This window comes from Procambarus clarkii, chromosome 6, assembly GCF_040958095.1.
Source record: "Procambarus clarkii isolate CNS0578487 chromosome 6, FALCON_Pclarkii_2.0, whole genome shotgun sequence".
Taxonomy (NCBI): domain Eukaryota; kingdom Metazoa; phylum Arthropoda; class Malacostraca; order Decapoda; family Cambaridae; genus Procambarus; species Procambarus clarkii.
This window is the reverse complement of record NC_091155.1, coordinates 45487750-45503934: the sequence shown is the minus strand read 5'-3', so window position 1 is coordinate 45503934 and position 16185 is coordinate 45487750. Positions and strand designations below refer to the sequence as shown.

General features: G+C 47.0%; 2 protein-coding genes across 3 annotated transcripts in view; one reads left to right on the top strand and one right to left on the bottom strand.

Annotated features, from left to right (window-relative positions):
• Phb1 (prohibitin l(2)37Cc) overlaps positions 1-8122 on the bottom strand; it is a 65319-nt gene extending 57197 nt beyond the window's left edge. The window contains exon 1 of the mRNA XM_069308965.1: positions 7825-8122. Coding sequence (XP_069165066.1) covers positions 7825-7921 — 97 coding nt within the window. The 5' untranslated portion in view covers positions 7922-8122. The remainder of the gene's footprint in view (positions 1-7824) is intronic.
• Positions 8123-8762: 640 nt separating this feature from the next.
• mRpL11 (mitochondrial ribosomal protein L11) overlaps positions 8763-16185 on the top strand; it is a 117988-nt gene continuing 110565 nt past the window's right edge. For both annotated transcript variants that reach the window (XM_045736246.2, XM_069308981.1), the window contains exon 1: positions 8763-8984. The gene's annotated coding sequence lies outside the window, so the exon portion shown is untranslated. The remainder of the gene's footprint in view (positions 8985-16185) is intronic.

The window sequence follows — 16185 nt, the reverse complement described above, 5'->3', positions numbered from 1 at the left end:
GTCCATCACACAAGCATAATCCAAGTCACACAGGATGTAAGCTGCAAGGGCTTCCCGTACCACATGAGATGGGACGTGGGAAGCCAAAAACCTCTGGAAGGATGAGACCGAATGTAACACCGTAATGGTGTTTGGTTTAGTTTTATTTAAAAATATATATAGTTCATGAGTCACAGACAAGGATCTGAGAGGCACCAGTTTGTCGACCTGAAATTCACACCTCTAAGCGTTAATGGCCTCAAGTGACCTGAGGTCAGATCATGCAAATTTCACCTTGCTTCTGCTAATCTGATAAGTGACCTTCAAACATGCCGACGTTTAAGGAGTGGTTTCGTAGAGAGCCTCGGGCTATCTACTTGTGGGCGGAGTTAGCTACTAGGTTCCCCAATATATACTCGGAGAGCAGAGCACGGAGAAGCAATAGGAGACCAGCCAGCAGAGGAGAGCAGAGGCCAGCCGTCGAGATAGGCTGTCGCCGGACGGGGGGTGACGCTGCCTGACAACTGCAGACTCCCCCCCCCTCCCTCCCTCCCTCTCTATCCAGCTATAGGCAGACTGTCGTGACGCTGAACCCCGGTTCATTCCGAACACAGCGAATACACAACACATAACACCTTGCCTCAGCAACCGTTACTACCACCTATACTCCTACACACACCAGACCCTTGAGGCGTACCACTCGGTTTGTACTGGAACACAATGAATGAACATATGGAAGGTATTTAAAGGCCGTCGGGTTTTGTCATTTAATTACAAAGAACAGACTGACAAATAAATACATATTAACATACTCTATTAGGTCAATACACTTCCAATACCCATAGACCACTTGACCTCCGAGATCACCACCCACACTCTTAACTTCCGCCTAAGTCCCTAATACGGAATGATTACTACAACGCTCCACACCCAGTTAGTCTTTCATTCAATACTCACATACTGCCGACTTAACTTGGTCACTAAGATCACATCAGGTTCTCACATAGCTGTCTGCTACACTTCGCTGCTGCCACAAACGGGGATCCAGAGGACTTCTAAGTTCAACTCCCACAATCAGACTGACTTTAGCCAACCATGGCCTCAAACATTTCACCACGCCTCTCAAGGAAGGTATAATCCGATTAACCTTATCCCTAGAGCGGTAACCTTGATCCTAGAAGCCTGACGAAGAATAATTCCTCTTTCCAGGAATTATTAATTTGGCTAAACAGCTTCGGTCTTAATCCATTGACCTTTCTTAGATATGTGATCCATAGTCTGTCTACTTAACATGTACTTCCAATCATCATTCGTTAAGTGTTGTAGTAATGATCCTCTAGCTAATAATTCCTACTAACTTGTGGATTACAACAAGACACTTGGCGAGTTGAAAACATTAAGGTGACTTGGTCGTGTATACAAGTGTTGTGTGAGGATCAGGGGCAGTCAAGTTGTAGTGTTCTCGAATTCTTGGATGATGACTCACTTTGTATATTAATCTTGAACATTAAGTTGAATGGCTCAAATTATGATACTTATCCTGAAAAATATAATTGATGAATTTATTGTTTAAATTGTCTTTAACTTTGTTCCCTAGAGTTTTTGAGTTGAGGTGAGAAAGCCTCTGCGGTTACTGGGTTCATGATTTTAATGAGTACACGATACAGATGGAACAGACTAATAATGACCTCATGTTAACGTCTTTGAGAATTTTGTGATACAGACAAGTTCCATTCCTTGTCTTGTATGTAATGGTCTAGAATGGATGGTGGCAGCATTTCTTCATCTACCCTTCTACCTCTTCTACTTCTACTCACTTTCTACTTACTCGTCATTCTATTTCCCCCACCCCCCCGTTACACGAGGAACCCACGGGATCACGGAACCAAACCCGGGGAGGTTATCTTGAGATGATTTCGGGGCTTTAGTGTCCCCGCGGCCCGGTCCTCAACCAGGCCTCCACCCCCAGGAAGCAGCCCGTGACAGCTGACTAACACCCAGGTACCTATTTTACTGCTAGGTAACAGGGGCATAGGGCGAAAGAAACTCTGCCCATGGTTTCTCGCCGGCGCCTGGGATCGAACCCAGGACCACAGGATCACAAGTCCAGTGTGCTGTCCGCTCGGCCGACCGGCTTCCCTGACAGGGGTAGGGGGGATAGAGGACAGGGGAGGGGTATATGCCAGATCCAATTTGTGCGAAGAGGGAGTGAAAGAGAACCCCTCTCCTTGTAACACCAAGCCCTGCTCCGAGAGTACAAAAACACAGGTGGGGTCCAACACGGCCCAAGGGCCCCCCCCCCCCCCAAGTCAACCACTCACCCGCCCCAGGAACCTCACCCCGAGGACCCGGGGCCGAGCCGTCCTCTACACCCCCCCCCTTCTAAAGAAAAGGCAGGAACAAAGAGGGCCCACTGGTCAGACCCAGAAGCTCCAGCTGGAGGACAAGGCTCGAATGCCTCTGCCGCAACCCCGGAAGGGGACTCCCCCGAGACTGCCCGAGTTTCAACACCAATTAGATCCTGCCCAGCTTCTGAAATCCTCAAGATGTTTTCGAGCCGGCAGCAAAGAAGGGGGTTAAATGAATGAACCACCGAAGGCGAAGGACAAGGAGGGAGCAGACGGAACCAGAGTCGAACCGACTTCCACCCCCAAGTCCGGGTCCCTAAAACCAAGATAGGGCAGCCTCGGTCATCTGGGGAAGCAACACCCCTATAGCATTGCAGCAACCTAAACTGCATATGCAATGCCTCTGCTGCCTGCACCCACACATGTTCAGTAGCTTGGGTGAACTGGAGCATGTGCAAGGAACAAACATCACACGACTCCGGCTCAAAAGAATCACCAACCCGACAGGCAGCAGGCACAACCAGTGATTGTAACCCCGAGACAAGGGGACAGAGCAATCATCAACCTCGCACAAAGTGAGAGAGGACTTAAGGGTAGCATCCATCGAACCACTGAGCCCCCGTGAGTTTTCCCAGGGCCGTTAGCCTTGGTGTCACGCTAAGGAAAGCCTAGGCAGGGTGCTGTGAACCGGCACCCCAAAACTACCGAACAAACTTTTCAAGCTGGACCCCTGGGACGTGTCCACTCATGGGTGCCAAGCAGAGGGTACCACCAAGAACATAGATCTCTAGGGAAAGACCCCCAAGTAAAATAGGGGCAACCAACCAAAGGCAGATCCTTCTCCCCCCCCCCCACCAAGCAGGGAAACAAAACAAAAGAAAAACCCTGCAAAAGGACAACGTACCCACGCAGAACAGAGCCGGCTGCTGTAATAGGTGAAAACTAGCTGTGCAGTACCCTATGCCCCTACCAGTAATGAAAACTACCTCCTACCCAGAGACAAACAAGGGCAACAAAAACCCCAGATGACTCCAAGGGCGGCCTAGTACCGAGCAGTAAAAGACACAGCGGAGGCAGGCCCCAGGGTGACTTGTGGAAGGTGACCCTAAACCCCAAAGGAAGTACTTACAGGGTACCTAGGGAAGGAAACCCTAGGTTCATGCAGCCCGAGTACCACAAAATATTTCTCCTGGCTCACACACCACCTGTAGAGACAGACCAAGGCACAGGAACAGAAAAAAACTGGAGCCAGAGGCATCCAACCAGCCAGTATCACATCATCCAAGAACTGCTGGTTGGATTGCTGGCACGAGGGTCTGGATCTCCCCCTTCTGCCTCCCGGGGAAGGGGATTGCGCAGACATCGGCGCGGCAACGTGATGACGTCATGATCGTTTGCTAATTTTCGTCGGGAGTTCTGTCCACTCGTTCAGCTTTCGGTAGCAATATTTTCACCAGAATAGGGGTTTGCTTTGGGGCGCCTACCTTTCTGGGAGCAAGACCAGGTCGATTGGCGGACAGAATGCTTCCAACCACATGGGGGATTTCTATAGGCCACTGCTCCTCGTGCCTCTTTGAGGGGGGGCCAGTTTCTGGCTCATGGTCCCCGGTAGGCAAGAACTCCATGCACTTTGATGCCAGAAAGCTAATACACAGCCTGGATAGCTCCGGTGAGCCAATGGGGCTCCCCCCCCCCAAAAAAATGGTAAATACTGTACCACGATTATTATTCCACCAGCAGCTGTGACTGACTAGCTCTGACTTCATGCTGCATAACAGAAGCAGTGAAATCTGTGAACGGAAAATGTAACTACTGGCCTAGCGAGGGCAAGGTTGTCCCAGCAACACAATACTGGCCTCCAGTTTAACACGTACTGGACTCTAAACTCAATACCATATTTCGGATTTAACGGCCAATGACTGTAATTAAGACACCAGTTAACGACCTAAAAATCCGTCTTTAGAACCAGCATAACGGTAAATAAGAGGTCCTTAAATTGAGTGGATACTGGGGTAGCAGCAATGTGCCTAGAATTAGTACAGAGCACCACTTGGTTTCCGAACCCCTTGGGGACGAGACTCGTCAGTTATCGTTTAAGTTCGTTAACGAGAATGGAGGAAAATGGACAGAATTTTTTTTTAAATTTAACAAAAAATTCTAAGGGAAAAAATTGACATTCAGAGCATAAATGTAACAAATGAAATAAAGTTCATTGTGTAAATGCGTTCACTCACCCCCACCCTTCCCTCCCTCACTGCTTCTCTCTCTCACTGCCTCCTCCCCTCACTGCCTCTTCCCCTCACTGCCTCTTCCCCTCACTGCCTCTTCCCCTCACTGCCTCTCCCCCTCACTGCCTTCCTCATAACACGAGAACAGCTGGCTCTGGAGGAGGGGGACCTACTAACGAGGTGGAGGCTGTGTAGAGGCAGACATGTCTGTCAGCGCCTGCTCACAGATGCCAACTGTGCATAATTCATAAATAAAACTATATTTGTTTAATTAATAAATAGGAAATCATATAACATGTTAATGATTAATAATGTAAATATATGAAAATTAACATATTTTGGCATAAATATTTTACAACCAAGATTAAAATTTGTAATACAATATGGGCGATAAGTTTGGCAACCATCGCCTGGTCAGCAAATCCTTCCTTACTGCCTCCCTCACCACTCCACCAACAGAGGGGGGGGGGGGGGGGGAGAATTAGTGAGAATGGGAGGGAGGGGAAGGTAGGGGGAGATGCTAGGAGGGAGAATGGGAGATTTAAGGAGGGAGGGGAAGGAAGGAAGGAAGGAAGGCAGGCAGGCAGGCAGGCAGGCAGGCAGGCAGGCAGGCAGGCAGGCAGGCAGGCAGGCAGGCAGGCAGGCAGGCAGCCAGGCAGCCAGGCAGCCAGGCAGCCAGGCAGCCAGGCAGCCAGCCAGCCAGCCAGCCAGCCAGCCAGCCTGCCAGCCTGCCAGCCTGCCTGCCTGCCTGTCAGCCAGCCAGCCAGCCAGTCTGCCTGCCAGTCAGTCTGCCTGCCAGCCAGCCAGCCAGCCAGCCAGTCTGCCTGCCAGCCAGCCAGCCAGCCTGCCAGCCAGCCAGCCTGACAGCCAGCCAGCCTGACAGCCAGCCTGCCTGCCTGCCTGCCTGCCTGCCAGCCAGCCTCTCTGCCTGCCTGTGCCAATCCCTGCCAGCCTGCTTGCCTGCCTTTCCCTCCCTCCCTGCCAGCCAGTCTGCCTGCCTGACAGCCAGCCAGCCTCTCTGCCTGCCTGTGCCAATCCCTGCCAGCCTGCTTGCCTGCCTAACAGCCAGCCAGCCTCTCTGCCTGCCTGCCTGTGCCAATCCCTGCCAGCCTGCTTGCCTGCCTTTCCCTCCCTCCCTAATTCTCCCATGCCCCCCCTCACTACTTCGTTCCTGCCTACCTCCCCCTCCCTTTCTCACTAATTCTCCCTCTCTCTCTCATACTGCCTTCCATCTAAGCTCCCCCATCCATCCACCCACCAGTCAGCCATCACTGACACAATGCGTGCATTTGGAGCCGACATGGTGCACAGATGTTCCTTGATTGTGCAGATATGTAAAACAAAATTACAGAATGAACTCTCCAGCCTCGTGACAAATCAAAATAATAGGAATAATAGGCCGTGAATCTGTGAAATCACAGGGTAGAAGGCGGCAAACTGGACCATCTCCCACCCATCACCACGGGCCGGCGCGACGCTTGGCGGACCGCTTCCTATCCGAACTTTGTTCGTGTAGCATGACTCCCCAACCCCAATCGGGAAACTGGAAGTTTTGGATAACTAAAGTTCGGAAACCAAGTGGTGCTCTGTAATGTGTGTAATATCTTGGGAGGAGGTATCTTGCCGAGTGAGGTTGTGTCATCTGCTGACTGGTATCTGCTATGCTGTTTGGACACACCATACGAAGTTTGTGGTTCATTATGGTGCACAAAAAAATGTAGCAAGTTATATACAATGTGAGCATATAGTGTACAGTAAAAACACATTTTGATTGAACAAAGAATATAATGTTTCACTAGATATTAGCAACATTTTTCAATATGGCAATGTTCCACTTATCTAAGTATCTTGAGGTTATCTTGAGATGATTTCGGGGCTTCTAGTGTCCCCGCGGCCTGGTCCTCGACCAGGCCTCCACCTCCAGGAAGCAGCCCGTAACAGCTGACTAACACCCAGGTACCTATTTCACTGCTAGGTAACAGGGGCATAGAGTGAAAGAAACTCTGCCCATTGTTTCTCGCCGGCGCCTGGGATCGAACCCAGGACCACAGGATCACAAGTCCAGTGTGCTGTCCGCTCGGCCGACCGGCTCCCTACCGACCTACACCGACCGGTATATAATTCATTAAATTACACACTATTGAATAATATTACTGAAAAACCCTAATTGGAGACAAAAATAAATAGGTAATGTCATCTTGGTGGCAACTCCTGCCACACAGCTTGGCTGCAGCTGACTACCCCGGCCACGTGTCACGCCAGTGCCTCTATCATGCCAGATTTTCTTGCTCTATCACGGCCATAATGTCACATACGATTTTTTAAATTTTACCATTGATCGGGGAATGCATTTTAATATTAGAAAAATAATTCTTTAATTTTTTTTTGTGCACAGCAGTGTTCTCGGCCATTACCATGCATAGCTTGGGAGCTGGTCGACCAAGCGGACAGCGCGCTGGACTTGTGATCCTGTGGTCCCGGGGTTCGATCCAGGGCGCCGGCGAGAAACAACGGGCAGAGTTTCTTTCACCCTATGCCCCTGTTACCTAGCAGTAAAATAGGTACCTGGGTGTTAGTCAGCTGTCACGGGCTGCTTCTTGGGGGTTGAGGCCTGGTCGAGGACCGGGCCGCAGGGACACTAAAGCCCCGAAATCATCTCAAGATAGCTTAATAAATACACAGTACCCAAACAGGTACACTCATTTAGGTGTGGTCATTTTACTACAGTTGCCCCATCATAGTTGGGTGTCCTGTGTACCAGCCTGGTTGATACCTGAGTAACTAGGCTGTTATTCATACATCAGGCTGTGACCAGGCACATCCAACAGCCTGCTTGACCAGTCCAGCAACCAAGAGGCCCGGTCAAGGACCGGGCCGCGAGGAAGTTGAGCCCAGAATTCATGGCAAGGTAGCCACCAAACACGCCTCCAGAACAAGGAACAGTTCCTACTCTTAAAGTCACCTCAGCATTACAGTCGCAGTGTGCTCAACTACAGCACACCCCGGCTCTAACCCTTAGTCACAAGAAAATTAATCGTCATACATCAGCTGTCAGTTTTATTCCGAAACATTCACCAGTAACTCGTAAATCCCGGCCGAGACGTCAATCCCGGCCGAGACGTCAATCCCGGCCGAGACGTCAATCCCGGCCGAGCCGTCAATCCCGGCCGAGACGTCAATCCCGGCCGAGCCGTCAATCCCGGCCGAGCCGTCAATCACGGCCGAGACGTCAATCCCGGCAGAGACGTCAATCCCCCCCCAACACTGACCATTGTATAGAGCAGAGTTGACGACGCCGCCGACGACAGCCACACCGAAGCCAATCTGCCCCACTCTGGTGAAGAGGCCGGCTAGCTGCTGCGCCATTACTCTCCTTACAACCCTACACTACTGCGGCAGAGACGGTGGCGAGGTGTGTGTGTGGCGGAGACGCTCAGTTTCGCCACTTGAAGACAACCGGGAGGAGGAGGAGAAGAGGCAGAGGGAGCGAAGTGTACACGAGGACCAGGACCACCAGACTATCAACACACGGCCGCCATGCTGCTCTCACCAACACACCGCTCTACACAACACACACACACACACACACTTCTCATGTATACACACACACACACACACCAAAATGTGAATAGATTTTTATGAATATATTGAAAAATAATATATATTATACACTATGAAGTATAATAATTGTAATATGATATTCATGAACTTTGGTCACGTAATGTGGGCGAGTTTAGAGACTCGGGCCAGCCACACCAACTCCTACCTCTTTCATTACACACAATAATAATTATTATTATTATTTACAAGAAGGTACAATGGGTTTGTGAGATTATATAAGATTGGTATTTTTACATTCTGGCATGTGCCTCTGTAATCCTTTACACCACCGCCCACGGGATGGGTATGGGGTGCATAATAAAGAAAGAAATTTAATTGCATCACTATACTTTACACAATAAAACTACTCAAGTACCATTTATTATAATAACACAATTATTAGGATATTATTCACCGACGTATAACTGCTACAAAATTGTCCTTGGGAATATGTCGATTATATATATATATATTATTATTAAATATAATCTCAAGAATAAATTATAAATATATTTCGTTAAAACTCTAAATAATTAAAACAAAAATCCAATTATACTTTAATATTTTGGTAATTTTTGGAATCAAAAGTTTTGTTGATAACTAACATATGAGTTTGTTTACGTCTGGCGGCCGGCGAGACCCAACACCTGCAGGACCAGATCCCGCGAGTGTCTCGCACCTAAACCAACAACACCTGCAGGACGTTGCCCCTCAACCAATAACAACACCTGCACGAAACAACGGCTTATACAAATATCTAAACTGTTTGAAGCCTGAAATCAAATAATAACTGCGTGTGAGGTTTTCCAGAGGCTGCATCACACTAAAGGTATTCAAACATTGGCATCAGCCAGGCACCCTTGGGGCCACTGTGTTGAAGGTCTAGGGTTGGTGGCCACTCCTATACATTCATGACAATCAAAATGAGCCCTAAATAATAATATTTATTAAAATTGACTAAAAGCTGTACACAAGTAAGGTTGGTTAAGTACTCACCTAGGTGTGCTAGCACTGGTGTACAGGTTTTTGAGCCTACTGGGCTCTTTATCATGTCTACATTTGAAACTGTGTATGGAGTCAGCCTCCACCACATCACTGCCTAACACATTGTTAACTACTCTGACACTGAACAAATTCTTTCTAATGTCTTGTGGCTTATTTGGGTACTAAGTTTCCACCTGTGTCCCCTTGTTCGTATTGTGCCCTTGTTAAATAATTTGTCTTTGTCCACCCTGTCAATTCCTCTTGAGAATTTTGTAGGTGGTGATCATGTCTTGCCTAACTTCTGTCGCCCAGAGACAAGGTTTAGCTTCCGTAGCCTTTCTTCGTAGCTCATACCTCTTAGTTCTGGAAGTAATCTCCTGGCACATCACTGAATCTTCTTTAACTTTGTCTTGTGTTTAACTAGGTATGGGCTCCAGGCTGGAGCTACATACTGCAAGATTGGTTTGAAATAGTGGCATACAAGGTTCTGAATGATTCCTTGTACTGTACGAGTTTCTTAAGGGGGCGTCTGGTTGGCATCTGGGTCCAAAAATGCAAAAATGAAAACTCGTTCGATTTCAATCAAACTTTTTTGACAAGTTCTATATGAAAAGTGTTTCATCTGGTCCAAGTTTCAGCATCGTAGCATAAATAGGAAGGGAGAAAAAAAATATTGAAGTAGTTGTGAAAATTATGCAAAAATGGTCAAAATCGATTATCAATCAAAAGTGTCAACTGAAATCATAACTACGACTCTTTGCTATCACAATAGCATATATTAAACAAATATTATAATTAGTTTAATTGGAAAAAATTTTTAAGAAAAAAAAAAAAGGATTTTTCTTTTTTTTTTTTTTTAAATATTTTTTTTTTCATTTTTTCTTTTGGCGATTTGCATCAAACTTACACACCTGACTGTACGTAAGCCTATCTGTAAGGATGCCAATTTTGGAGAAAATTGGTTGATGTCAACCTCAGCCACAGATTTTAGAACCTTAGACTTTATTCATTTCTGTTTTTTTTTCAATTGACACAAACGTTTACAAAACTGATTCCTTTTTTATTCAATTTACATGAAACTTACACAGTATATGTGGAGGGCATGTCTCTACATTGTGGGGCTTTCATTTTTCTCTAAGTTCATTTATTGATTTTATAATAGCAACAAACATGCCATATTTGCAAAAAAATTTGGGGAACTTTGAACATTTGTATTAGGAAAACTAAAGATGTTTTGGAAATTCTAAATCCCCAAATCCTTTATTATATGCTAATGTGTCAGAAAAGTGTCACAGAATAATTATATCTGAAACGTGTGTTCTGAAGTGTGAACTTGAAAATACGTAAAAAACGTTGGAAAAAAAAAAAAACTCCCTTTCTATTTACGCTGCAGTACTGAAACTTGGGACAATTTAAGCACTTTTCATATACAACTAGAAAACTAATATTGGTTGACATAGAACAACATTCACTAAAATAACCAGCCGCCCCCTTAAGGCAGTTCTTATAATGATAATTTTATTTATGGAAAAGCACATACATACAAAATGAGTTACAAGCAGAATGTTGGATTTCTAGATACAGCTAGTATATACTATGCTTAAAGCCATTAATACTCACAGCGTTTCAGGTAGGATTTGGGAAAATACAAATAAAAACTTAAGATATGAAACTAATCAAGATCAAAAGCAAGAACTGAACTGAAGTATAAAACAAAAATAATGACAATAATTACATGTTGAATGAAACGGCAGAAATTGAAACGGAACAGCAGTCGGGAGTTAGCCCGGCACCGGTTGTCAGGGAATGCAGGTAGTGATAGTGGTGTCAGGGAAGGCAGGTGGTGTCAATGGTTGCACTAGTGGTGAGTGACAGGTAAGGCTGATGGGGAGTAAAGAGACATGTCCAGCACAAGGCTGAGTTGGCCTGAATGATCTGCTGACGGGTTACTCATGGCTGGCACCGCTGCTGCCTCAATACTTCACTTCCTCGCCTTTTAGCTGAGCAACCAAATTAGCTGAGAAAATTTTACTATTTCGCTTGTTTGTAACTCGACTCTCATTCATATTCCGTAGTTAAAATAAAGAATTCATAATAAATGGTGATGTCAGTGGTAAGGGGATTGTATTAAGGAGGGGCAATTAGCCTCCAACATTTGTACTCATTTAAACTGTACTAATATTTTGCATCTGGTATTTCTGATGGGGGTGTACCACCATCTTTATGGTGATCAGGTGGCTTCTCTAATGGTGTCCCACCTGCGGTCTTCTTCTCGGAGACAGTATGAAGTCTTTTGGGGGTCTTTTCAACACTTCCTTTCCCTTCGTAGATTGTCTTCGGTTTTGGATGGTATTGTTTTGTCTCTCCTTTCTTAGCTCTTTCAGGACAAACATCTTTTACCGAATGCTGTCGCCTTGTATTGTGCGGCGCTAGCAGAGCCGCTTCAGCTTGCGTTCGGGATGAATGTCACTTCTGCTCTATTTCGTAAACTTTCTCATGGCTTTTTCCACCTCCGGTCTGCTCATGCACCGCCTGAGCCATCCTGGTCCTTGGACTGGGTACTCTCCTTTCTTTCTTCTCCTTGGTTTGTGATGACCCCTTCAATCCATTGATCGTTTTTGTTGACTGGCCTCTGGAGGTCGAGTCAGGGAGCTTCATGCTCTCCTCCAGCACAGGGGCTTCTGCTCTTTTGGTCCTGGCGGACATTTTGTTCGCTTGCAGCTATCTCTTTTTCTGGCAAAGAATGAGGCGGCACACTTCCGGAGGGTCTAGTCAGTCTAGCCAGCCTGCAGACCGCAGGCTGGCTTGACTTGATGACCATGTTCTGAAGTTTGCAGCTCGTGCTGCTGTGCCGTGTGCTGTGTTCCCCATGACATGTGGGAACATGTCATGGGATGACATTCGGGCACGGGTGTTTTGGAGGTCGAACAGGGTCCTGGCTGCCTATTATCTCGTTACTGTGCCGGGCCCTCGGCGGTCTTGTGTCGCCTTGGGTCGGCAGTTGCAACCAGTTGTCTCGTCTTCGTCATGAGACATGCTGTGTGATCCCCTCCCGTTTAAGTCCCTATTTTTTACTACTCTTTGGGTAGCTAGCTCTAGGGAGCCAACGGAACTCCCTACAAAAAACTAGCGTTGAATATAATGAAACGTCATTTTCTGGGTGAGTCCTGGAGGTTCCCTGCCACCCTCCCTCCATCTCTCCGGTTGGCGGTTTTAGTTTCTGTTTGCTCAGTCTCCAAACACGGAACACATGGCCGGCCAGCTTGGGTGGGGCGGGGCCTCCCCCCTCCTTCCCCTCTAGAGGGGCACAAACGAACAACGCATTGGTTTGATGACGGTTTGCTTGTTTCCTTGTTTTTCTTGGGGGAGTTTTTATCCTCTGTTTCAGTCTCGGATTGTATTTTTATTCCAGTTTGGGTCTATTTTGGGGCACCTACCATTCTGGGTGCCCATCCCCGGTCGATGGCAGACAGGAATACACTCCCAAACAGCGGAGTTTTCATTGGCCATTGCTCCCTTTGCCTCTCTGAGGGAACCATGTTCTGGCTAGTGGTTCCTGGTAGGCATGACAACTCCATATGACTGAAGCCCCAGACTATTATAGCTAATATCAGTCCAATAGCTCCAGGGAGCCTCCGGGTCTTGCCCAGAAAATGGAGTTTCATTACATTCAATGCTGGTTTCTTATCTTGATTTTGCAGAGGAGAAAAAATATTTCAGATTTCTCTCTATTTCACTGATGACCTTGTGCTCTCTTTGTCTCTCCTGGATTTTGTATGATTCTTGTAGCTATAGTGCAATCGTTTCTATATCTACGTACCCTTCTTTGTCGTTTCTGGGATAGGGTGCGACTCTCAAGTTGTTCCACAATTCGATTCCTTCGCCTGTAGAGGAAACGCTGTTCCCATTCTTATCTGCATCTCTTCCTCTCTTTTTTTCTTAGGGGTATGTGGTTTGAGCATATATCTAGTGCTACTGAGCTTATTTTTTCCAGGCACTGGTTCAGGTTTTCATTTTCTAGTTCGAGTGCCTAATGGGGGTCATGAACCAGAACCTGGCACCCCTCAGAGAGGCAAAGAGAGCAATGACTATATGAGCTCTATATTTAGAGTTTGTCATGTCTGCCATCGACTGGGGATACCACCAGAATGGTAGGCGTACAATTACTAACCTCTAACTGGTTAAAATTGCAATCTACGTCTGAACATAGGCACAGAACTCCCCCTAATAGAAAACAACGTAACAAGGAACACGTTATCCAACTAGCATGTCTGCTCATTAGTGCCTCACCCTCCCCCCGACAAAGGGGGAGGCATCCGCACCCGTTCCTCCAGCCGGTGCTTCTGGGTCTGACCAGTGGGACCCCTTCATTCCAGCTTTTGCGGCAGCCTCTGCCTTTTCTTTAAAGGTGGAGGGTTTGGAGGATGACTCGGCTCCTGGTCCTGGTATGGAAGTTTCCGGGGCAGGGGAGGGGCTGATTTGGGGGGGGGCTTGAGGCCCATTTGACCCCGCTTGAATTTTGGTACCCTCTGAGCGGAGCTTGTTGTTGTAGGTGGCGGGGGATTTCTTATATCCCCTCCTTGTATGAGTTTAATGTGGCATCAACCCCTCCCCGGGTTTGGTTCCAAGTTCCCTTAGGTACTTCGGTCCCTTCCTTCTGAAGGTTTTCGGCCTGCTGCATCCCACCTCATGAGGAACAGGAGGCCATTGCAGCTTACCTCCTGCGTGACCTGGATAATGGATCCTGCCTTACTTTGCTTACTGGATGCGTTATGAAGTTCCGGAGTCGTCCTGGTTGGCAGACTGTCCTATCTTTTCGTTGGGGGCATGGCATATGTTCTGTTTGTCCTACATGCTTGAGTGGCGAGAGGCCCTTACTGTGTTTCAGGTTTATCTGGGGCCGAGTTTGAGCACCTCAATGTGTGTTTGTTTACCCCTGCCCTTCCTTGGGATGTCGGCCTGGTGTAGATTCACGCGTAGGTTCCCTCTTTTTCAGCTGCCCTGGTTGCTGAAGACTTGCATGCCCGTGTCCATATGGCTTCGGTCTTGCGTTTCTTTTTTACTGGATTATCGGTCTTACTGGCCTTATCGGTCTTACTGGCCTTATCGGTCTTACTGGCTTCAGGAGGACATGGACCTGGTTGATACCTGGTTGATGGGGTTCTGGGAGTTCTTCTATTCCCCAAGCCCGCCCGAGGCCAGGCTCGACTTGTGAGAGTCTAGTCCACCAGGCTGTTGCTTGGAGCGGCCCACAGGGCCTCATACCCACCACAGCCCAGCTGATCTGGAACTTCTCTTAGAAATCCGTCCAGTTTTCTCTTGAAGATGTCCACGGTTGTTCCGGCAATATTTCTTATAGTTGCTGGGAGGACGTTGAACAACCGCGGACCTCTGATGTTTATACAGTGTTCTCTGAATGTGCCTATGGCACCTCTGCTCTTCACTGGTTCAATCTTGCATTTTCTTCCATATCGTTCACTCCAGTATGTTGTTATTTTACTGTGTAGATTTGGGACCTGACCCTCCAGTATTTTCCATGTGTATATTATTTGGTATCTCTCTCGTCTCCTTTCTAGAAAGTACATTTGGAGAGCTTTGAGACGATCCCAATAATTTAGGTGTTTTATCTCGTCTATGCGTGCCGTATATGTTCTCTGTATTCCCTCTATTTCAGCAATCTCTCCTGCTCTGAAGGGGAAAGTGAGTACTGATCAGTACTCGAGATGGGACAACACAAGTGATTTGAAGAGTACAACCATTGTGATGGGATCCCTGGATTTGAAAGTTCTCGTAATCCATCCGATCATTTTTCTAGCTGATGCGATATTTGCTTGGTTATGCTCCCTAAACGTTAGATCGTCGGACATCATTATTCCCAAATCCTTGACATGCTGTTTTTCTACTATGGGAAGATTCGATTGTGTTTTGTACCCTGTACTGTAACCCCGCGATTATCCGGGATTCAAACATCCGGAAAACGCCCTTATACGGCCAAAATCGTGATCGGATAAAGTTATCACAATATCCGGCCAAAATGGCCACAGGAATCGGATAAAAGCTGGTTTGGCCGGATGAAAATATGGCCATACCGTATTAATCCCGTCTGTGGCTCTAGACGCATGGTGGAGGAAGGGGTGGGGTGGGTGGGTGGTGTTGGGAGGGTGGGAGGGGTGCGTCAGGAGGGACCACCTGGGTACAGGAATTACCATTAATTTTAGAACAATTAATCATAGCCAAAAACAAATGAAATAAGTACTAGTAATTATGTAATAACAAATAAATAAGTTTCCTAAAAGCATTGTGCACAGGCTGAAGTTTCCTTCAAAAATATTGTGAATTTTTTTCCTTCTGGCGGCCTATGTAACGCGCTATAGCTGCCCCTCTCCAAGTGGACCCGTCCAACACTGGTCAACCCATGTGCGTCCGTCCCTCGTGTTATACACAGTGCTGCGCCATTAGTGAAATATTTTTTTAAATAACTTTTTTATTTTCATAGTAACTTTGAACATTTTTGGCCAAGACTATGTCTGGTAGCAGCATCAATCGTTCTGTAGGTGTTAAGAGGAAGAAAGTTGTCCGAACAATAAAAGACAAGTTACTGTTATACACCTCAACCAGTGCGGCCTCACAGTGTTTCGCCATTAGTGAAATATTTTTTTAAATAACTTTCTTAATTTTCATAGTAATTTTGAACATTTTTGGCCAAGAATATGTCTGGTAGCAGCATCAATCGTTCTGGAAGTGTTAAGAGGAAGAAGATTGTCCTAGCAATTAAAGACAAGTTACGTGTTGTTCAACCAGTGAGGCGTCACAGGCAGCCAAGCGCCTTCAACAAGTGAGGCGCCACAGGCAAGCCAAGCTCCTTCAACAAGTGAGGCATTACAGGCAAGCCAAGCGCTTTCAACAAGTGACGTGCCACAGGCAAGCCAAGCGCTTTCAACAAGTGACGTGCCACAGGCAAGCCAAGCGCTTTCAACAAGTGAGGCGCAAGCAAGCGCCTTTAACAAGTGAGGCGTCACAGGCAAGCCAAGCGCCTTCAACAAGTG